Raw genomic sequence first — 23,892 nt, 5'->3', positions numbered from 1 at the left:
AAGAAAGAAAGAAAGAAAGAAAAGAGTGAGAGAAGAATTTCTTAGAAGAGAAAAATGACAAAATGACACTAGGAGTGCTGGGACTCTGCAGGGACGCTGCCGGCTGCTGCTGCGCAGGAGAGATGCCAAACTGGGCCTTGACCCACCCCGTCAGCGACAGCACTGCTGTCACCACAGATCTACCAATCCAGCCTGTGCCTCCCGGGAATCCTTGTTTATTTGTATTTCCTGAGAAGAAGAGACTGGCTCAGATCCAGGAAAGCCACTCAGCGGAGCGGCGCCCCTCTAAAGCAGCTTCATACTTATCCTAAGTGCAACAAGCCTGGAATAGCTGAACCAAGACGCCCCTCCGCTCGTGTAGTTCCTCGCGAATACCCCACGGGGACCTGTCGCCCCGTGGGATCCGAGCCGAGGTAAAGCCCGAACCTGTGGGCGGCGGTTCCGCGTGTCGCCGCGAGGTGGCGGAAGCAGCACGGCGAAGGAGGACAAAAAAATAAAATAAGCCGCGATTCTATGTCCCAGGAGCTGGGGCTTCCCTGGTGTGCAAAGGGTCGCCTGGAAGGAAGAAGGATAGTGGGGTTCCGGAAGAATGGAGAGTGATGGTAGTACGTGCTTTATTTTTCTTTCTCAGGCCAACACTGGGACCGGAAGGATTCTACCGACACAGATGCTGTCTTTGGATTCAAAAGCTCTATTACCATTGCATATGACGTCTAGTCGCCACGGAAGTCACAATCTGAGCTTGGCTTCATAACCTCCTATCCACTTTCTCCTATGTTCTTCAAAGCACGCGTTCCAGTTAACTGCTCTCCAAAGTCCAGTTCTGGGCCCCCAAGCCCGGATTCCTTTGTGGGTGTGGGCTGTGTGTCCTAGCTGTAGATGTCACGAGCCCATGCATCAGCACAGCCCCTACTCCAGCTAAGCACAGGTCTTTCCGACCCCACCTACAGGGTGCATTTTCTAGTCAGCTGGTTCCCTTTGACATCCTCTCAATTTTATCTTCTGTCCAGTACCAGTTTTTAATTCGTTGGACTCTCCCTGTGTATGGAATCAGAATTACTCTGTACAGCCTCGTCCTGATGCCCACTGGCATCCTTTGTCCTCGGAGGAGGGTGGCTTTGTTGTCATGTTCCTCTGTGACCTGCTGTGGCCAGGACTTCATCTCCTAAACAGGGTGAATCCTGATCTGGCGTATGCTGAACTGCTGAGCGACTCTGAACAAATGACCCTATATCCCCCAACACACGCTTCTCTCGTCTCACCGTCTCTCTCTTCTCTCACTCACTTTAAAGATTTGATTTTGTGTGTTTGTTTTGTTTGTTTGGTGTGTGTGTGTGCGCTCGCGCGCGTTTGTGTGCGTGTGTGAGTGCTCACACCACATGTCTGCATGTCCTTGAAGGCCAGAAAAGAGCATGCTATCCCCTGGAGCTGGAGTTACAGTTGGTTGTATACTGCCCAATATAGGTTCTGGGGATCAAACTCAGGTCCTGCGGAAGAACAGCAAGTGTTCTTAACTGCTGAGCCGTCTCTACGGCCTCCTTCACTGATTTTCTAAATGTTGTTAGTAAAATGTGACTTTCGTGAAATCGAAGAGAAGATTCCCATTTGTAGTAGAGCTCATGAAGGGGGTGGTGTCTATTACCCATTTCCCTGCATTGCCTGTTACCAGGAACTCACACTTACTCATTCTGTAAACGGAAATAGATGAGCCAAATTCCAATGCGAGGTTACTAAATAAACAGTACAATTCAAAACCTCGTGGCTGAGGATATTTAATATATGGGGAACTGAAGGATTAGAAGTTACTAGGAGACATTAAAGAGACACCTTTGACAATACCCCGGTAGAGGCAATTTCCATGGCCCCAGCCCTGGCATATTCCTGCCCCCTCAAGTCCAGATGGAAGAAGATGGGATCCAAGGAGCTTCCTCTAGTTTTGGGATGATGAGAGAGAGACCTATTCCTTTTCCATTTGCCCACATGGTTGGTTTCAGTATTGTGCTAGTGGCAGTATCTCTCCCCTCGTTTGCACGGTTCACTTCCCACACTCTGAACTTAGATGTTGATGATATCTACACCTCACCAAGACCTTTCCCCTGCAATTGTAGAAGTAGGGCTAAGAGCCAAGCGGTGGTGGCGCATGCCTTTAATCCCAGCACTCAGGAGGCAGAGGCAGGCGGATCTCTGTGAGTTCGAGGCTGGGCTGGACCGACAGCCTCCAAAACAATACAGAGAAACCCTGTCTCATTAAAAAAAAAAAAAAAAAAGTAGTGCTGAGAGAGAGCCTGCTTCTTCTGGTAATTCTGACGGAGAACTTCAGTACCATTTCACCAACCCAGACAAAGCTGTCTGAAATGGGCAGTGAGGTGAGGATTCAGCAATGAAGTTTAGACCAGGTCTTGTTAGTAAAGCATGTCTAGAAAACCATTAACAGATCACAATAAAGTTTTTTTTTTTTTTTTTTGGTTTTTTCGAGACAGGGTTTCTCTGTGGCTTTGGAGGCTGTCCTGGAACTTGCTTGGTAGTCCAGGCTGGTCTCGATAAAGTTTTAATTGAGGTTGTCAGGGTATCTCAAACATCTCCATCCTAAAGGGAGCCATGTGCCATGTTTCTGGGAGAATACTCCATCTCACACACAACTCATCTCATTAGCCCTTAGGCTCTACAGAGGAGCTTAAAGGGCCAATCAGAAAGAATCTGTTATTTGGCAGAACATATAACAAACACACAGTACCTTCCTTAGATTTTTGCTACTGCATTTTCAAATATCCATAAGTGCCCTGCTGTAGTAAATTGGCAGAGAAAGATCAGTTAGCTTGCTCAGGGTTACAGAGCAAGTTCACAATAACAGTCGTTAACAGCCAAGTGCTTGCATGCTGTGGGATCTGAGACTTATGCGCGGCATGGATCATTCATCTTGTCCTCACAACAAGCCGACAGTGAGAGTTCATTTATCATCTGAACACATCCCTGTCTGTCTCCTGCGGAGCCCAGGAACTGAACTGCAGCCGCCTACAGAGTTTGACCTGGACTCAGCTCTTTCCGACTCCACCCCCATTGCGTCACTGCACACTCGTCATCACCACCAATTTCAGAAATAGCCATCGTACACTCATTAGCTTTTGTTCACTGCTGCATCTCATGCTCTGTGTGAAGGTTGCTAGCATTTTACAGATATGGAAACCATGGAGGGGGCAAAAGTTTTCAGCTTCTCTTTTGTGTTGGAGAATTTGGAAGCCACAGATTAACAATGAACAGAGCCTCAGAAGGAAAGACAGCTTGCTCACACGTACATAGGAGCTCTCAAGAAGGAATAACTCAGTCGATTAACCAGAAGTAAAGGTTAAGGTGTTAGCAGGGCTAAAAACAAAAATTTGGTGGATGGGAACTGAATGATGTTTGTTAGCATAATTTTTTCCCTCAGTGTCCCAAAGCCAAAGATCAGGTTCCTTCCTGCCTAGAGAATCCTCAGATTGTTTGCGGGAAGGGTTGAAGCACATGACTCTCCTTTACACAGATCCTTCCGGATAAGACTATTCGTTTTATTGTTAGCATACACCACTCGCATTTTGTTTGTTTGTTTTTGTTTTTGTTTTGGGTCCTTTTGGATTACCTCTACTTTTCCTACATTTCAGGCTTTTCAAGAAGTTTCAGACAAAAATCTGGGCTGAGTGCTGGAGACAAAAGATACAGATTAGAGCTTGAGGGATCAGAGATCTGTACAGGAAATGACGAGCATAGGTTAGAGTGAAAAAGAAAATCAAAGATGGAGGACTAGAGTTGAAGTCCAGAGGACAGCCAGCTGAGAGGTCTGATTGGACTGATCATGTTTCTAAATAATGAAGTAATGTCCCCAAATAGAAGGGACAGTTTGGGTAGTGTTCCCAGCTGTCAGTTTTAAAGTCTTTGGCAAACTTTGAGAAATTTAATATAATTCTAGAAACATATTTACTATGAACATTTTGCCTGCATACATGTAACCTAGGGAAGTTTGTACATCTCTCCTTATGGGGAAATGTTTCTTATGTTGAACATTTGTAATTACATTTTAACACTTCTATCTCACAAGAATTTTCAGGCATTTCAGGGGTTCTTTAAGAAATGCTAAAGAGCCTGGCGGTGGTGGCGCATGCCTTTAATCCCAGCACTCTGGAGGCAGAGGCAGTCGGATCTCTGTGAGTTCGAGGCCAGGCTGGACCGACAGCCACCAAAACAATACAGAGAAACCCTGTCTCATAAAAACCAAAAAAAAAAAAAAAAAAGAAATGCTAAAGAAAAAAACATATATATATATATGTTTTTTTTGTTTTGTTTTTTGAGACAGGGTTTCACTGTATTGCTTTGGAGGCTGTCCTGGAACTAACTCTGTAGACCACACTGTCGAACACACAGAGATCTGCCTGGCTCTGCCTCCTGAGTGCTGGGATTAAAGGTGTGCATCACCACTGCCCAGAATGACAAAAATATTTTAAAAATAACTTTAGGGGATAACATGTTTATAAAAACTTAGACACTTATCTGTCTCATAAAATGAGGTAACAATTCTCCTTGTCAGCATGACAGACAAGGACTTACTATAAAAAGAAATAAAATATGTTTTTGTGATGGTTAGTGTTTTGACAATTTGATCCAAGATAGGGTCATCTTGGAATAGGGACTCAGCTAAGAAAATGCCTCTATCAGACTGGCCTATAGGCAAGTTTGTGGGACATTTTCTTGGTTAATTATTGATGCAAAAGGCCCCTTCCACTGAGGATGGTGCCATCCTTGGGCTGGAGGCCCTGGATAGTGTAAGAAAGAAGCTAAGCAAGCCCTGGGGGAGGAAGCCAGTCTGAGGCCTCTGCCTCAGCTCCTGCCTCCAGGTTCCTGCTATGATTTCGTGCCCTGACGGCACTGCAAGATAGACTGTAATTTGTAAACATAAATAGACTTTTCCCTCCCCAAGTTGTTTTTAGTGTTGATGCCTTATCACAGAATAGAAAGCAAACCGGAACAGTGTTCCCCAGACATTACTCAGAAGAGAAAAACACTTGTACAATACTTTACTACAAGCAGACCAATAACCCAGGAAAACTTTGCAACTCAGGGGAAGAGAAGCATACTACACTTTTCACTTTTTCACTTTGCATCCCAGCATCATATGTATTAAAATTCATCTTTTTTTTTTTTTTTGGTTTTAAGAGACAGGGTTTCTCTGTATTATTTTGGAGGCTGTAGGTCCAGCCCAGCCTCGAACTCACAGAGATCCGCCTGCCTCTGCCTCCCGAGTGCTGGGATTAAAGGCCTGCGCCACCACCGCCGGGCTCTAAAACTCATCTTTTAAAAAGAAGAAGAACCACAAAAGTAAATGGATTCAGTCATGGACTGCATAACACATAGTCACTTTTGGAAACCTTTAGGTTTCCACATCCACTCAAGACTCATTCCTATCATTCTGGAAATATCACTCATCACCTTAGAACAACGCTATCTTCTTAGAAAACACACCCTACATCGATTGCACGCTTCCCTTCTGTATGTATTCTGAATTTATAAGGATTTCTAGCTAGCACGGAAAGCCAGTGTGTGATATTTCGTGCATATATACCATACTTTGCTCATTCCAGCATCCTCTAATCCCTCCTGTTGCTCCCCCTCCTCTCTTGCTGGTCCCTTTCTTTCCTTCACCTAGACATGTCGTCCTTCTGCTTTAATCTCATCTGTATACACATGGTATGCCTGCATATTTAAATTTGGATTCCACATATTTGAAAACCACATGTTTTTAATCTCTGAGTCTGATTTACTTTATGTAACAGGAAGACCCCCAGTTCTGCCACATCTTGTATAGATCCAAGGATTGGCCTGACTAGGGCAGTAAGGCAATGTAAGGAAATGCATGAACACCTAGAAAAATGTGATCATGTGGTCTTGTGGCCTGGGGTCTCTGCTGGAGAAGCACAGCATCCCAGAAGCTCAGCATGTTAATTATATACAGTTGAGCAGGGAGGTGGGTTTATTGCAATGTACATGATGAACAAGTATTATTACATACAGATAAATAAGGAGCCAAGGCTATTAGATACAGCTGGATAACGATTAACTAATCTCAGTAGGAGTAATCTTTGTAGGGGAGCACTATTCAGACTATAGAAATTCCAGGAGAAAAGGCTATGGTGGACATTCTCTGTACTCATTGTCAGCTTTTGCACTAAGCTAGAGGAAGGCTTTGCCATACCGCTGGGCCTCACTTAGGAAAGGCTTGGCCAGTTTCCCATGGATCTAAGGCATCGAGGTCCCTGACATGGCTGTGACAATGACAACAACACACATTCACTCAGGACTTCACTCACTCCTTACATGTGTCCATTTTCCTGAAAATGATAGAAGATATTCTTTTTATAGCTTAATAAAATTTGACTGCATATAATTGATTCCTCTGTTGGTGAACACCTGGGTTGATCTGGCTATTTTATAAAATGTGCTGTAATAGAGATTTGTAAGCATCTGAAGTGTGTTGACCTAGAGCCCTTTGTTACATACCGAAGAGGTTGCATATTTTTCATGTAGTGTCATTTTTATTAATTTTATTAATCCTCAGTAATTTCTTTTTCTTATAATTCATTTTAATCATTAGTGACCTTAACTTGTATAGAAGGTTGGCACATGTGCAGCTGTGTTGTGACATTTTGTCACATACTAGCACTCTATAGAGGACAATAACATTTATAAGCATTCTGTGTAACAATGTCTACATGCTTCTTTATAATTTTCAGTATAACCAGAAAACCCTATAATTGAATCCAAATATTTTTAATCTCTTTGAAAAAGGAAGAAGTATAAAGAATATTAGTTTATATTTATGTTTAGTAGTAGATATTTTTAACATTTCTTTACTTGGAAATGATACCACCTTCAATGGACTGAGCCTTCCACAATCAATCACTGAGAAAATGCTCTACAGATTTGCTTACAGCCTGATCTTATGAAAGCATTTTCTCAATCAAGGTTTCCCCCTCTCAGATGACTCTAGCTTATATTGTTGACAGAAAACTAGCCAGCACTGTTCCTATATATCCATATAGAAATATTTATGCAAATGCTTATTTCTTTCTAAGCTTATGAAAATAGAATCCCTTAAGGTATTTTATTAACTAATTTGGTAGTACCACCAAAAACCAGGACAATATCATAGGCCCAGAAAATATATATATTTATAAACATATAGGTAGTTTCAGATACAATTTTATGGTTTTCATTCTAAAATTTTAGCTACAAATCCCACATTAAGAGAGGAATATAAAATTCATTAGTTAACATAGTAGCTGGTCTTTGTCTTTGCATTACTTTATAATTTTATGTAGATTTTGCATTCCAGTAGATAGAATAAGTTGAGGTTACCTACTAAATATGAGGATTAAAACTTCCCACCAACATCTATATTTTTTTTCTCTGCCTTTGCATATACTTTTATTAAAGATCTGGATCTAGTTTTAGAAGAGGAATTCAGACTACAACAAAGAATTCCTTGGATAGTTCCAAGGGATGTATGACTTCCCAATGGCTCTAATTTAATTCAAATTCTCCTTTAAAGGCCCACATACCTGCTTTTAGGGTCTCAAGAGCTATGAAGGGGAAAAGGTGGAGTCTGAACTTCACATTAACTGTGTAGAGCTGTAGACTGGAATGGGAGGGGAAAGGTCTTAGAAAAACCAATTTGGGAGAGTTAAATTGAGTAAAGAAGTCCTCTAAATTACAAATTACCCTTAATTCAGTCATATCAACAAAAATAAAGTAGATACAGACAGTTTTATAGTGTTAGGCTGTCAGTGAGATTTGAGGAGGGAGGTTTCTGTTGAAGTTTTCATGAGGGAAATGAACCTAATAGGGAGATCTGAGAGGCCTTGAAACAAAAACATCTGTAATTAAATAAATATTGTCAGGGAAAAATCCTCCAAACAATGTTCATTGTGCACTTCTTACTTGTTGCACAGACAAGCATTTTGTAACTATAGCCTTCAGTCCTTGCCAAAAGCCTGGAGCTCCAGGATATTAGTCTTACATTCAGCTATAGATGGTGTTGATAGTGTCCAAATGTCAACCCACATCAGGGCCTTACCAGAAACCTGGGACCTCAGAGCTCCAAGCACATCTTAATCTTAGACCTGGACCTGTTTATTTTCAGGAAGAAATTCCCATTTGTAGAATGAAGACTGACCTTACTCTTGGCTATTGGGAGAGAGATCCTACCTCCCTGTCCAACTATCCCTGTTACAAGACTACTTTACTATTACAAGATCATAGAGTCATGTCTGAGTCCATACCAGTGATGTGAATCACAATGGTCATGTTGATAATGTCACAAGAGGCTCTGGCTACAAGAAGACCACATGCATGCTTGGAGGGCTGGCTTTATTTCTGCAGAAAAGCAGGAACTGAGAATTTCATTAAATTATGTGACCAAATGATTTAATCAATTATGCCTAAATAATAATAAACCCCCACTAAACATTTGCAGAACAAGAACAAAACTAAGCGAAGCTCTCTAGTTAGTGTGTCACCTTGGGCTGTTACTTAGCTGTAGTGTTTGTAATGAAATTAAACATAAGGATGATGCTGTTCTGAAGTTTATGAATAAATCTAGAAAAATGTTAACCCTACAAGATCATCAAAACTCCTGAATTTGCAGCTTTTGGGAAACATCAATGACCCAGGGACACCCTGAACTTGTGGCTTCCATCTGAATTGTAGGCAGCCTTGGGGAGAACTGAGCTCTTAATCTGTGAGATCCCCACTCATGCTATTATGCAAGTGGTTAGTACCAAAAGTGAACTGCAGAACATCAGTTGCGGTGACACCATAGCAACCCCCTTTCTTTATCTGTTTTGCATTCTTTTTAAAGAGAAAGACCCTGTGACTGAATGAAGCTAGAATTTTAGTGCGCATGGTTGGCGAGGCTGCATTAGAGTCAGCTTGTTTTAAAAAGCTTAGCTTTGGCTATGTGTTACATCTACTTTGATTTAGAACAGCCTCCTAGTTGGAGTCATCACCATGTTGGAAGCTTTTGGATGCTTTGGTGGAATTGTACAAAGAGATGTTAAGTTATTCAAAACTTTACAGGAAGTGAAGAAAGCCCTGGTTAAGGGAACCAAAAAGTGAAGGCTGTTACTTAACCTTCTACATTGTGGACTGAAGTGCTATTCTTCACCCTCTGCTTTGAGGATGTTGTAGAAGGGTGTTTGTTATTGACCCCCAGATGGGGGCAAAGGCAGGTGAAAAAGATCTGAGCTGTTTCCTCAATTCAAGAGACACATAGATCTAAGCATGAAAGGGACGCTGCTTGGACAGGGTCTTTGGTTTTCAATCTTGGTATAAACTTCAGGGCAAAAGTTTATCATGATATCCCATGATCTCATTTTTGGAAGGATGTGGGTCAAATGGAAAGTGTCAGGGGACCTGGGTTCATGGACACCATAATCTCTTAAGAGTAAAGGGCTCAAGAAGAGTTAAGCAATGGATCTGTAGCATCACTCCTAGAGACTCCAAAGCATCCAAGGTATGGGGGGGGTGTAATTTCTTATTCAGAATATAGACTAAACCTGAGCTATGATATACATGTTATTTTTCTTGTTTCCAATTTGCTGCTTATTTTAAGAAAATCACCTCTGGACAATGTATCCAAGCATAAATCGAGTAAGTATTTGGGAACTTAAGAATCACCTTTAAGTGGAGATACAAACACTTCTTGCCTTAACTCGCTAAGGACCCCAGCCACAGACTTATCTTGGTAACAAGCAGCTCAGATCCTGTTTAGTTTTTGTTTTTTGTTTTTGTTTTTTTTCTCTGCCCAGATCCCTGGATCATCTCCAGCTCCAAGTATCAGCCAGTGAGGAAGAGAAGGGAGGTAGCTGGCTGCTTGTTTCCAGCTAACAGCAATGGAATTCCTTGGCCTGGACATACAGTAAGTCCCTGCCAGCTGGCTATGTACCCTTCCTCTGGGAACTCAGTGAATCACACCTCCACAGTGCATTTGGCTCCTGCAAGCCCTGGAGGGTTGGAGCTTTGTGCCTGCCAACAGTGAGGAACTGAGGCCCAATTTCTGTGCCTGGATCATGTCGGGGCCCCTGGAATTTGAGTCCAGGAGGTTCTCCAGCTGCAAGGGAAGAGTGCTAATCCAGAAGCAGGGAGTATTGGAGCTGGGCCAGGCAGAGGGTCTCATAGGGAGACAAGAAAAGAAAGCACAGACATGGTTCCCATCTCTCCTCCTCAATGACCGTGGAAGAAGTCTGTTCTGCAAGCTCATTGGCTGGTGGGGCCTTAGTATAACACAAGAGTGATGTGTTGGGTTAGCAATACAGCCAAATGCTTATGCAGGGCTTTTATTTAAATGGCCTGGAAACTGGGAACCAGGAAGGCCATGACTTCTGAGATCGCCTTTTATCCCTGCAGTAGAAGGACACATTCTGAGACTGGGCCTTTTCCAAAATCGAGGATTCAATCAAGTTTTAGCAGTTTTAGTTGTGAATCATTCTTTAGCTGGAACTTGAGAAGGAAGCCCCATTAGATATATGCAGTGTGGGAATCATCCTTACCACCCACAAACGTCACCTTGGTCCCACTTCATGAAAACGGCAGCCAGCCTCCTGTATCTAGCAAGGCCAATGGGTGAGACTGATTCCCTGCTGCTCTTTGCCTGTTTTGTTCACTCACTGGCCAGACCACCTTTCACCACAGGTACTCACACAGCCTTCTCAAGGAGCAAGGTACAGGAGAGCCCGGTGAGTTGAGCCCCACAGAGCTGTGGCAGGATGAGAAGTAGCTTTCTTAAAGTATCCCTGCAATGAAAAACAACCTACAGGGACTACAACATGGAATTTACACCCAGAGTTTCTTGTAGACTTACACAGTCCTGTCTCTGGTCCTGGTTCTTCCTAGTGCTGCTATGCTGGAGGCTGTAGGACAGTCTGTATAGCTGGATGCCCTTCCTGCCTGCTGTCCTGCTTGCTTCTGAAGGGAAGAACTCGGCATGAAGGAGCCAAGGGCACCCCCTGCACTCTGATCCCCATCATTTCCTCTCTAACACTCCACCGCTGGCCATCCACCATCATTACCAATGGTATTGTAAACATTTCCCCAAAAGGAGTAACAGTACATGAATCTTGCTGATCAGATCCCGTTTTATGCTGTTTCCCCCCACCTTTCAATTCCATCCTCACTCAATTTATTCCAAAGCTCCAGTTCAAGTTCAGTGGCCTTCCAGACACATTGTGCACTTTCTTCAAAAGTCTAAGCTGTTTTTGCACTGACTGGACTGCACCAACCAGCACGTCTCTCCGAGTTTGCCAGAATCTCTTAGTCCAGGCCCAGTGTGCTTTCTTTGAGATGCAGGGAGATCCGGTGCTTCTTTCTGCTTACTTTAACCTGCTTCTGTCTCTTGCCTACGTCTTTCCTAGTGGCTGATTAACAGTGAAGTCCCTTGCAGGAGAGAAAGGGAGGAGAGTCAAAGGGAGGAGGAGGTGGAAAAAGAGACAGAAATAAGCATAAGAAAATCCACTTTCTCCCTCCCCTTAGGACACACTCTATGCCACAATGGCCAGCTCTGCATTTCTCCACCCTGGTAGCTATTCAGACTGTGTGGTTTTGTGTGTGTTTGTTTGAGGACATTTGTGCTTTCTTCTCATAATTAGTTTGGTGGTGCTTTCTCTTCACACGGGGAACATGACATAATGTCTCACCACTGAATGGCATCTCAGCATCTTACATGGAATTGAATGTGGCATGCTGCTTGGAAGAAGTCACTAAATTTATCTATGAATCATTTGTCTGTCATTTAGTTCCCTGATCTGATTCTCCTTTTCGACCATTTCACTGAAAATAAGAGATTTTCCATGGTGTCTCGTGACTTGGTCCATGAATTTCTTAATCCAGCCAGATGTTGTTTCTAACCACATGGACTCTATACATTCCCTCCTCCTTTCTTACATCTCTCTTCTCTTCTGCCCAGTTTCTTCCCTGTGCCTTGCATGTCCTTGGAAACAAGGGTTCTGCGTTCTGGCAGAAGCATGTCTTATTTGTTAATGTTTGTTTTTGGACTGGTGTCTAGGCATCTGGAGTTATGATGGTTGAGGTGATTTTAGGTGTTGCCATCTGGTCTTCTCTTTGTTGGGTGTTCCATTCCTTGGATTTTAGGAAATTGTGGTGGCTGTGGGTTCCCTGGTAGACAATGCTTTCAGCAGTTGTGGGTGGCAGAAAAGACTAGAAATGGGCTAGGAGAAAAGGCTAAAAGGGCTGTGGGAAACAGCTAAGAGGATCCTGTCCACACCAAGAGACAGAGTTCCCAGGGAGATGGAGGTATGAGAGGAGGGCCTCCTGTTACATAGGTTTAAGTAAGACAAAGAATAATCTGGAGAGACAGGCATGAAAGGACTAGAGGGACACCGGGTCTGTACTGAGAGATGAAGTCTCCAGCGACTGGATTGTGGGAGGAAGAGCTGTAACTATTTGTTACAGGGCTAGGGATGGGAATGGAGATTGTAATGGAGGACACCTGAGTCCCAGACTGGTATGGCCACTGAAGGTCCCAGGGAAAAAGTGTTCCAGGTATCAAAGGTTAACGCAAAGGAATGGGAGTGGGCTGAGGGGATCCACGGGAAGGGGCAAAGGGAATCACCAGCTCAAGCTACAAACCTTGTGATCTAAACAGTGTCCTGACTGCACGGTATGCTGGTACTATAGTGGCACAAAAGCTGTGGGGTAACCAACCACTTTATGATCGCATTTAAGGCTCATTTTCCACGGTGAAACCTATACCCAGTTCTGCTTCAGTGACCACCTGACACTAGGTAAGCTGTGGGTCAGAGGAAAACCAAATACATGTCTTACTAGCCTTCTGTTTGTATAATATGACTTCTGACTTTGCTTTTACAGGTTTTGTTTGATTTAATTATTTATTTGTTTGTTTATTTATTTGAGACAGGGTTTCTCTGTGTAGCCCTGGCTGTCCTGGAACTCTGTAGACCAACGGTGGCCTTGAATGTAGTGATGTGCTTCTGTCTCTGCCTCCTATGGTTAAAGGAGTGCACTACCCCACTACCACATTAGCTGCTTTTATTTATTTTTGTGCTTGTGCTATGTGTTGTTTTCATTTTTAATTTTTTATTCTGATTTGATTTTTTTTTTGTTTGCTTGCCTGTTTGTTGTATTAGAAAGGGCACAGAGTTGGATGAGTGGGCTGGTGGGGAGGGAAATTGGGGTGGGAAAACCATTGTCAGTATATATTCTATGAGAAAAATTTATTTTCAATGAAAACATACATGTGCCGGGCAGTGGTGGCACACACCTTTAATCCCAGCACTGTGAGTTCGAGACCAGCCTGGTCTACAAGAGCTAGTTCCAGGACAGCCTCCAAAACCACAGAGAAACCCTTTCTCGGAAAAAAAAAGAAAACATACATGTGATTAAAAGATAATGTATTTTGTATAGTTTACCTTACATCCAGTTGTTTAATTCATTGATCCTCATACATAAAATTATTTGGAATTTTATTAAGCAATTAGGTCACAGGAGACATTTTCAACGGAAAACAGTGAGCCATCCCCAATGCTGCCCTCTGGGATTAAAATGGCATTTGGGAAATGTGATAGCTAATCTTAGTTGTCAGCTTAACTACAATTTGAATATATTAAAACCCAAGTAGCTGGGTACACCTGTGAGGAATTTTCTTGACCAGATCTCTTGAAGTAGGAAATCTGGGTCACTCCTAGTGGCAGCCCACATAAACTGACATGCTTTTGCTTTTTGCCTGCTTGCCTTCACTTTCACTGAGAAGTTTATTTATCCTGTTGCTCAGCCATTCCTTCATTGGGATTACAATTTAGGATACCAGTGCAGACCAAGAACAAGTTTAAACATGCGGCCTTGTAGATGGAGTAAGTATTGGATTCTTGTCCTTTCGGGAGACAGCCATTATTGTTAGACTAGCCAGACCACAAACTGTGAACCACTCTATAAAAACCTTACACACACACACACAGACACACACACACATCCCAGTTCTGTTGCTCTAACACAGAAGATGTACTTCTTTTATAACCCTGCCTTTCAACCTTTTTCACCAGAAGCATTTCACTTTTATTCTGGCATGCTGTATGAGACACATATTTTTGAGCTGGTAATTTATATATGAACAGAGTATAAATTCATGCTTTCTTATTTTTTCTTGAATTCCTTTGGACACCTTTTGTGAGACATCTACTCATGAAAGCAAAGCATTTTGGGCAATGGATTTTTCCCTTAGGAATCAGAAAGGCATGTCGAAGTCCCTGTATGCCCTTGCTTTAAGGGGTGCTCTGGTCCTGTGGTTTGGGATACCCACCCAACATCCTCACATTTCCCAGCAACAGTGGCTTCCAAGATGTGCTGTTACTTACAAAGTGGAATAGAGATCTGTGATGGTAATGTATAGAGTACTACTGCAAATTGGCTAAAAAGCAAAGGAGACAAATACATTTCTGACTGAAGCTAGTCATTAAAAGCCCCCAGGGCTGGAGAGATGGCTCAATGGTTAACAGCACAGGCTGTTCTTCCAGAGAACTGGGGTTTGATTCTCAGCACCCACATGGTAGCAACTCCAGTTCCAGGGGATCTGATGCCCTCTTCTGACCTCTGTGGGTTCCAGACACGCACATCGTGTAGACATATATGCAGACAGAACACCCATGAACACAGAATAAAATAGAAATTAAAGAAAAATCTGTGGGGAATAAAGTTAATCTTTACCATGCCAGACTGTCCATTTACACTAGTGTATCTCTAGGTAAAAGGATAGTATAAAAAAGGGAGACAAGTTCTTGGCTGTGAAACCCTATCACCCTTCCTCAGAGTTGACAAAGCAGTAAGAGTAAGAAACACAAGGGCCATTAGCATGTTTTCTACAGCCCTGTGTATGTGAAGTATACATCTTGTGGGAACAACAGACCTTGGCCAGAGTCCCACTTCCCCATCAGCCTGGGAGCAGACAGCTGTAACTGACTGCAGAGAAGACATGTTTACTAAAAACATGTTTACTAAAAACAATACAGTGCCCTAAGAAATGTTTACCGGACAATAAGTTCCTGATAAGGGCTCACCCACAGGAATACCCTGACCTTGACCTTTTCCAATGACTAACGGCCTCTTCCTGACACCCTGGTGTCAGGGGCATATAACCAGCCAGGTTAAGAATAAAGGGAAGCTTTCTTGAGGGGCTTCTTGAAGTTTTCTGGAAGCCTTCTTGAAGCTTTCTTTGCACCACAGACTGTCATCAATCCCGACACCCTCCGCACATTCTCAGACACAGGATACGCAACGGGCACGGCACATCTCACACTGCCAATGAATGCGCTAGCATTTTCATCTTCATAGAGTGACTGAAGGCAGTAAATTTAACTTATGTAATGGTTCTTCTTAGTGGTCAACTTGACTACATCTGGAATTAATGAATACGCAAATGACTGGGCATACCTGTGAGGAATTTTTAAATTAAATTATTTGAAGTGGGAAGACACATTTCTAATCTGGATCCTTTAATTCATATTTTTTGAGGTGGGAATATCCACCTTTAATCCGGTCCATACCTTCTCTTGCAGCCTATATAAAGGGCATGGAAGAAGGAAGCTGTCTCTTTGCCAGCTCTTGCTCATGCTATCAAGTCCATTTCTTCACTGGCATTAGAGCTACTTCTTTGGGGTTCTGGAGCATACTGAAGACCAGATGAGACATCTAGCCTACTGGGTTCTTTAACCTTCTGATCATAGGTAGTCACCATTGGATTAACTAGACCACAGCCTGTAAGACATACCAATAATTATCAATCTTTCTCTCTCTCTCTCTCTCTCTCTCTCTCACACACACACACACACTGTATAAGATCTTTGACTCTAGAGAACTGTAACTAATATAATTTGTATGTCCAGTCTGGATTCAACTATAGGTAGGGGATTTTTCCAGGTAAAGTATTCTTTTACTCCTATAGGGGTTAAGTGGAAGAAAACAAAAAGAATCCAGTAAAACATTTCAGTACAAAGTTTTTTATTGACACCGTAAGAAACGTTTTTATTTATTTATTTATTTTTGTTGATTTTTTTTCTTTGTTACAAAAGGACTAAGTGGTTCTGAAAGCCAAGGCAGAGTTCATGTGTCTGGGCTGCCATTCCTGTGGCCTATGAGCACTGAGCAGCCACAGGCTTTACCGAGGAAGGCCCAAGGCCATCACATACCAACTCTACACCTACAATACTTGAATGTATTTACATGTGTTGTTCTTTAAAAAGGATTACACATTTTCTTCTTTAAAAATCTAAAAAAAGGTGGAGAAAAGGAACATAGTTTATCTTACACATTTGCAGGATATACAAGGGTGACTTGTCAGAGGAGAACATCCTCCTATCAGCTTCAAACAACACAGGAAATCAGTCACACGACAGCTCAGACCGCTACAGTCGTGGGCTCGCTTCTTGGTAACACTGTCTGGACATGCAGCCTTGGAGTGCTGACTGGACGACAACTGGTCCTTCTCATTGACAAGAGAAACATAAAATAAGGCACATACATTGCAAGAATCAAAACCCAGGGCTCACAACAAGCCAACATATGAGAAGCAGGAAAGTGAGTAATTTAATTCTTTAGAAAAAGGCATGAAAAACAAAAACCATTTAACACAGATACTAAACAAGAGTACCATGTATGGGCCTGTACTTTAACTAAAAAGCAAAGGTGACATTAGCATTAAAGGTGTTTCTCCTAAATGCAACATCCAAAGAAGAGAAAGGGGTTGCAGGCTGAGTGGGTTTTGACAGAAAATGTCATGCCTGCAGAGATCTCATCCCATAGGAGAGTTTTAGCGACCAAATGACCTTTCTTGCACTGGACTATGATGACAGATCACTGAAATCTTGTGACAGAATACTTTCCACCATCCATTTTTTTTAAAACCTGTATCCTTCTGGAATTTTCATATTGAGAAAAGTCGGCTATTGCGTGGAAAAACTGGTTCCACAAATCTAAAGGCAACAGCTTGAAAAGCAAGAATGAGAAAGAAGAAATGAATGCAGCAAAGCCAGAAGGTAAGGTGGCAGCAGTCTGGTTCTTTGCTCTGCCTCCCCCTAGAAGGGACAGTCAGTTTGGAAAATCATGACACTAGAGACTTGACTCCTAGAAAGACTCGGCTGGAGGAGAAAAGGGTATGACCCGGAACCAGGCTCACTCTTCTTGCTGAGCAAGCCTGAGCCTCCCCTCCTTTTTAAACTAAAAGTAATAAAGGGGTTGGGCCAAATAATAAGGCAAGCCAGGTAAAACCCAAGGGCAAGCCAGGTAAGACCCAGCCCAGAAAGTTGTGAGAAGTGAAATTCAGGGATTCCATCAGTGATGGGAAAGTGGCCTGCTAGAAGAACAGAGGGGACCTGCTTTACACACCTGAACCCAGGCCAGCAGTTCTCTTTTGCTTACGGTCCTTTGATTTACAGGAAGTCCCCTGGGAGAGGGCTGCAGGGTGTGGCTTGTAAACTGGTCTACTGGTCCTAGGGACATCTAACAGGAAGCAAACTGGCTAGCTTAACCACAAAGTCCTGAATGGCAAAGTTTTCTCCCTGTTGAAATCTGAGAGAAAATAGGCATGAGTAAAACTGGCTGGTTGTAACATTCTTGCTACTAACTAACACTTACTTGGTTTTCATTTTTCTACTCCTATTTTTCACGAAAGGATCTAAGAGGAAAAACCACACAACTGTGTCAAGAATCACTTGGGGGGAAATCCAGTGTTGGGGGCTGATGGGTAAGCATTTTATTTTAATCATTTACATAGTTTTACAGTAATATGCTGGATAAGCCATGTACTCTGCACACATAGTATGGTTTTGTGTGTCAATTGCAAGTGAGGAGTGGCTGCACTGTGTAGATCTTTAAAATTAATTCAAAGCAAAAGGACTAGTCCATATTAAGGACTAATGGTGTTTAGAATCCATATGGCTACTAAATATCATCTTTCATGCTCTCCAATGCTAAAAATGGTTAAAGCAATTTATTTCCAATGTCAATGTATGTGAATTTTGCCTTTTACAATTAAGTTTTACACGTCTCTTAGAATAGGGCACTTAGAGTAGACATATTCCCTTGTGATAGTGAAATTAATAAATGATAATGATACATCCAATAGTGGGTTGCTTAAATACCTACTTAGAGCTACATTTAATCAATTCTTAGTTATCTATGATAATCAGGAAAGAGGTGGGACCAATAATCAATTATAGCAAGTCCGCAAAACAGTTCTCAAACTAATTTTACCCAATTGGTCTAACTTCTTACAAAGAGCTAAAAGAGTGACTGTCTGAACATCTGCCACTCGTCCACTCTCTCCCGGCAGTCTGAAATAACGATGAATGTTTATAAAGGTTCAGGGGAAGGAGGTGACTGCGAACTGACCACATAGACGTATGCACGCACAGGATGCATACTTATAGAATTTAACCCCCTAAAAATCTCTGAATGCAATACAAACCATTTCATTTGTAGGATCTCCAAATTTTCACTTTTGTGTAGCTGTTAAAAGTATGCCCTGAATTGAATCAAGGTGGGGAACACATAAAAACCTGCTATTTATACTAACTATAGTGCCCCCACAATCTTCAAACCCACCATTCGTTCGATTCTTGTACTCAGTGTGGGAAAACACACACACACACACACACACACATCACTGAGTAAGTATTGTAAAGAAAAAGTTTAAAAGGTGGACCTGTAACCCCTTGGTCACAGGAACATGAATTCCTAGTTTCTGGGATAGCAGAGAAGCAGGCCAAATCTTTTAATTTGATGACTTCCCTTCTAAAAGAAAGAACATGCACATCACACATTTACATTGGTTCACTCAAAAAGAGGGCAGGCTTACAGGTTAACACAAGAGGGTGATTTGAATGTCACAATACTGATTCAAAACTGAAATGGAAGACAGTTTCTCCCCTAGAATACCTTAGGGTTTTTCAGAGTCCTTTTCCATAAAAGGAATATACTTGAGACACATCCCAGTCAAGTGAGATGAGATTGCTAAAATACATACAGAACTTAGGGGGGAAAAAGTCCAAACAGAGTCAATTCAATCTTTCAAGTCCTAAAGTTTTACCTCTACTTGTGGTCCTCCTTGCCTACTGCATAACTGCAAGGAACTTGCTTTCTTCTGCAAGGGAGGTCAGCAAAGAACTCATATCCCCGATAGCCATGTTGGTGGTGCTCATGGGCAGGGGCGGGAATGGGAGGGGTGCCCGCGGTGTGGTGAGACGGGAGGAGCTGTGGGAAAGGTTCTGAATGATACTTGGGCTCAAGGCCCCGGACATCAGGCTGGTATGGTCCCCATCGTCTATTATGGCGTCAAAATCAATCTGCACACCTTCTAGGTCATGACTCTCAAAGCTGTCAACTGTGCTTGTCACTTGGTTAGCACCTGGGGAAAGTAACTCAGAGTTTTCAGTGCCATTCCCTTGGAGCAGGCAGCTGGCATCTGAAAGGGAAAAGGAACCGGCTTTCCTGTCTTGCTGACTGAAGCCCACGGTTTGGCCATAGAACTGACCAGAGTAATTCTCCACATTAGAGCAGAGCTGCTGGGACTGCCCTTGTGCCTCCATCTTGATGCTGTTCACCCTGCTCGTCTGACTCACATCGCTGAGCTGTCCTTGCTGCAGAGTGAGGCTGCCCCTTGGCATTGCCTGACGCCTACTGCCCCCATAGCTGGCACAGGGCTGGTAGCCCCGGACAATTGCCACGCTCGCTGGTTGGTTGCTGTTGTCCTGAGTCCCTGGCAGGCAGCTTTCTGTCCCTTGATAGATGTTGATATGTGAGGTAGCACCAACCTGCCCTAGTATCTGTTGACCAGGGCGGCTGGCCCCCTGGTGTTGCATGCTGCCGCTGAGTAGCTGATGAGCAATGTATCCCTGTCCCATTTGATCTTGGGTTTGTATGCCATTCACTGAGTTGCCAGTTAATTCATTTGGTGCCGTGGACAGACCAAAATCTAGCAAACCCCCATTCTCTTGCAAGGCGTTGCCTTTCAGCTTGGACCCTTGAATTCCAGCACCACAGGCATTATCTAGTACACTGGAAGTCAGTGGCTGCCTGTTGAGCTGGCTCCCATACTGCTGGGTCTTATAGGGCTGTTCATGGAAAGCATTTCCATTTGAGCCAGGGCCATCCCCACTGTGAATGACAAAGTGCTCTGGGCCACTGTAGGTACTGCCATTCTCCCCGAGGGTCTGATATCCCCCAGCTGGACCAGTCCCAACCTTCCATGAATTCTGTGGGTGCACCACCATATTGTTGTATAAGCCAAAGGCTCGAGCCTGCTGTATGGTAGGGCGCTGACCACATTTCAGCTTGGAGGATGACAGGTCAGAGCTTCCAGAACTGACTTCGTTCCACTGGATAGGCAAATCAGTTTTGCTACCCTCAGGGCAGGGCTGCTCCATAGCCGGGTACTGCTGGCCAACATGACTGTCTGGCAGCCCTGGTAGGTCCAAGTCCTCTGGCCCATGGGCTACTTTGCTGTCTTCAGAGATGGCCCTCTGTAATTGTCCATACCCTGTTTGGTTCTGGGAATTTAAATACTGTACTACATCATCTGGCAGGAAATCTTCATCATTCAAGTTGGCATCAGCATCCATGGTCAGGGCCTCCAGGGCAACATTTTCTGTGATGCTGGGAGGACAAGGAGACGCTTGGAAGTATCGGGGCTGCTGGCTGCTCTCTGGTCGGGTATAATTTTGCAACACTAAGCTACGCTTTTCCACCGACGGAGGCAAACTTGGAGGATTGAAGCTGTTGAGGCTGCTGAAGCGTTGAACCCTGGGAAGTGACATGTTCTCGGAGACTGTCCTCACAGGGTCGCTGGCTCTCCTCACACTGTTTGCTAGTGCATCATGAGGCAGCAGGTGACGCCGGTTGTATGCCTGGCCTCCTCCATCACTGCACCTCCGAGGAGGATGAACTGGAGGCAGGGTCACCCCCGAGTCCCTACCCTCCCCAAGCAAGGCCATCCTGGTCTTCAGGCTCAACTTTTCCATGTGTGGCAGGGGTGTAGGCGGTGGACCACCAGTGGCAGCAGCGTACTTGGCCTTGAGGCGGTACTGCTGCACAGGGGTGAGGCTGAGCAGACTGGGCAGCCCATCGCCCTGGCTGGCCTCGCTGGACCTCCGTGAGGCATCTGTGGAGATAGGGTCGTAGGAATCAGCCACACTCACATTCTGGGGTCGTCCTTCAGCCTGGGACGCCTCACTGGACCTGCGGCTGGAAAAGCAGGGGGAGATGCCCGAGGATCTGCGGCTACTCAGGTAGGCAGAGCTGATGGTGCTGGTGCTGCTGTCCCTCCTGTTGAGCGTGTTCAGCACGGTGAAGTCAACACCAGACAGGTCACTTCTGCTCGGGAGGATGGTCCCGGGCCCGCCTGAACTATAGTTGTTATTGGACTGTGTGCCTGGAGGGAAGGCACAGAGGGAGGAGAGAAAGAGAGATGTAAAGTTAAGAATGCTTTAAGTCAGCTGCCAATAAGCATTTCCTCCAAGCATTCAACTAGCTTGGGCAAACAGATAAAATTTTCTTGGTTTTATGTTTTGGGAAGTCAAGTTAGGCACTAATCGCAAATGCACCTATTGCTGAGGTTTTTCTTGTCCTGCTGGATTTGGAACAGTTGTAATTTCTCCATCAAAAGCCGAGTCCTGCACATTTTTAGATCCAATATTATTCTGTTATTATTTCCAAAATATGGACCACTCAGAAAATCAATGTAAATGGTTCAATATCAACACAGATAGATATAAGCGTTAAGTCTAGGATCTGTGGAGAAACTAATAAATATAAAACCAAGCCAGGTCTTCTTGGCATGTTCTGGCCACTCTTAAAGGAAAAGAAGTATCGAGAGCAGACCGACATGTGGTCTAAGGTGGAACTTACCATTTCCTATAAGAGGAGACACCGCAGGGGCTTTGGAGGGTAGAATAGGGTTCAGTCTTGGAAACATTCCATTCACTTGTTTTAGCCTTTCAAGTTTGATATGCTCCATCCATTTGGTCCCTGCCGGGTTTCTCCTGGCTTGCAAAGCAAGGGCTGTGGTTGCCGTGGAAATGGTCGAGTCCATGATTGGGGTTTCATCGATGGCACTGAGGTCTGCTACACTACCTCCATCATTCAGAGGAAGCTCGAGCCCACTGTTGGAATAGTTGCTGATGGGGGACTGTTGGCTGCTGCATGAAGACTGACCACCAGGGCTTGGCTGAGATGTCTATTGGGGGTGAAGAAAAAAGGAACAACATGATATGAGGAAGGGTAAAGAGAAGTTAAGTCAAAATGACTGCTCATGCAAGTCAACACCTTCATGTTTTCAGCAGGTTAAATGAGAAGAAAAACCATGTGCTGGTGGATGAAGTAGTCTCTGGGCCAAAATGATAATGGCCCACCAGGCTGATGCACAAGCAGAGGTGACAGATGGTAGAAGATGCTAGATGTGGTGTGATCAGAGTTATCAGTCATGGGGTCCTGTTCCAAGTGTGTTCAATTCTGTCTCCAAATTTCTTAACCATTCATCTCAGCAGCTTCTTTATGTATATAATGGGATCAATTGTTAAGGGTTGCTATTGGAAATTAATGTAAATCCCAGAGAACACCTAAGTAAAGATCTGGTAAAGTTAAAGATGAGGTCAGGAGGATTTAGTAATTATTGCTCCAACTAGGTTGATTTTGCTAGGTTACAACATACATATGGGGGATGCTCCATAGGACATATTATAACTTTTCAACAAGGCTCCCTATAGGCTCTTCAGACCTGGTTCCCAAATTATCCTATCCTTTCCTGGTGTTATAGACCTTCAACAGGGTATGGGTCAAGGCAGCTATAATAGGTACAGCATCAATCACTTTGCTTCTGTCACATTGAGAAGGGAAGAAAGGCTGCAATGGATAGTGGCCCGGGTTCCTATATTGATTTTACTGTTCCTCTCTTAGTGTGTCCTCCAAATCCTAACCAAGTGGACACTGAAAGAAAATTTTGTAATTAATGGAAACATAATCTTATTGACTAGTCTCAATCAGAGAAAGTACTACTTTGTCCACACCAAGGCTTCTGGGATAGTTAGTAGGTGAAAAGCCTAATCATCTCAGGGTCTGGGAAGCCCCATGAGAACAGAACTGTACCACACAGGACAGTTCTCACATATGGAAAGTTGCAAGGGTACCAAATGACGAAGTCACATCTTTGTAAGAACAAGAAAAGTGATCTTCAGAGAAGTTTAGTGACCACTGAAAATCACAATGTTTAGACTCCCAGGATGGCTAATCTGTGCTCTTGCAGTACTCTCTCCAGGCTTCCTATAAAAACTGGAGCAACTAACAGAAAGTAAAAGAGTTACCCAGTTATTCTCAGGTGGATGGATATACAATGCTTCTAAGAAGGTATTCATAGAGGTAAATCTCTGGGAATCCTTTCAACGTTATTTATTATTTTCACGGTATATCAATCTAAAGTAAACACATATTTTCTTAGCAAGTGCCACATGATACAGTGACTTCACCCTGGGCAACCATGTAGAGCTAAAGAAGATATGTAAATCTGATTGTATGTAAATTCTTGCTTAATTACTTTGTCTCAGCAAACTCTTGAGGTACCAGCTCAACCGGAGGTACTAGGAGTTTTTACGGCTTTGGGTAACTTTCATTCTTTGACAGAACAATCAGGACATATGTACATGGATCTGTGTACAGGACTATGCTCACACACTACCACAGAGCACGGGAAAAGGCATGTGGCTACTTATATATGCACTCAGGTAAAGTTGCTAACAAATTTATCTAGGTCTTCTTCAAAGTTAACAGTACATGTCTAGTCCCACACTTGAATTTATG

General features: G+C 43.5%; 1 protein-coding gene across 2 annotated transcripts in view; it reads right to left on the bottom strand.

Moving 5' to 3' along the window:
* Window positions 1-16,030: 16,030 nt before the first annotated feature.
* Window positions 16,031-23,892, bottom strand: part of Gli3 (GLI family zinc finger 3) — a 256,145-nt gene continuing 248,283 nt past the window's right edge. For both annotated transcript variants that reach the window (XM_013114613.3, XM_040755627.1), the window contains 2 exons: window positions 21,949-22,276; window positions 16,031-21,472 (listed from right to left, as the gene is read on the bottom strand). In XM_013114613.3, coding sequence (XP_012970067.1) covers window positions 19,155-21,472; window positions 21,949-22,276 — 2,646 coding nt within the window. In that variant the 3' untranslated portion in view covers window positions 16,031-19,154. The remainder of the gene's footprint in view (window positions 21,473-21,948; window positions 22,277-23,892) is intronic.

The sequence above is a fragment of the Mesocricetus auratus genome, unplaced genomic scaffold (assembly GCF_017639785.1).
Source record: "Mesocricetus auratus isolate SY011 unplaced genomic scaffold, BCM_Maur_2.0 Super-Scaffold_100013, whole genome shotgun sequence".
Classification (NCBI taxonomy): domain Eukaryota; kingdom Metazoa; phylum Chordata; class Mammalia; order Rodentia; family Cricetidae; genus Mesocricetus; species Mesocricetus auratus.
This window is presented reverse-complemented; position numbering and strand designations above follow the sequence as displayed.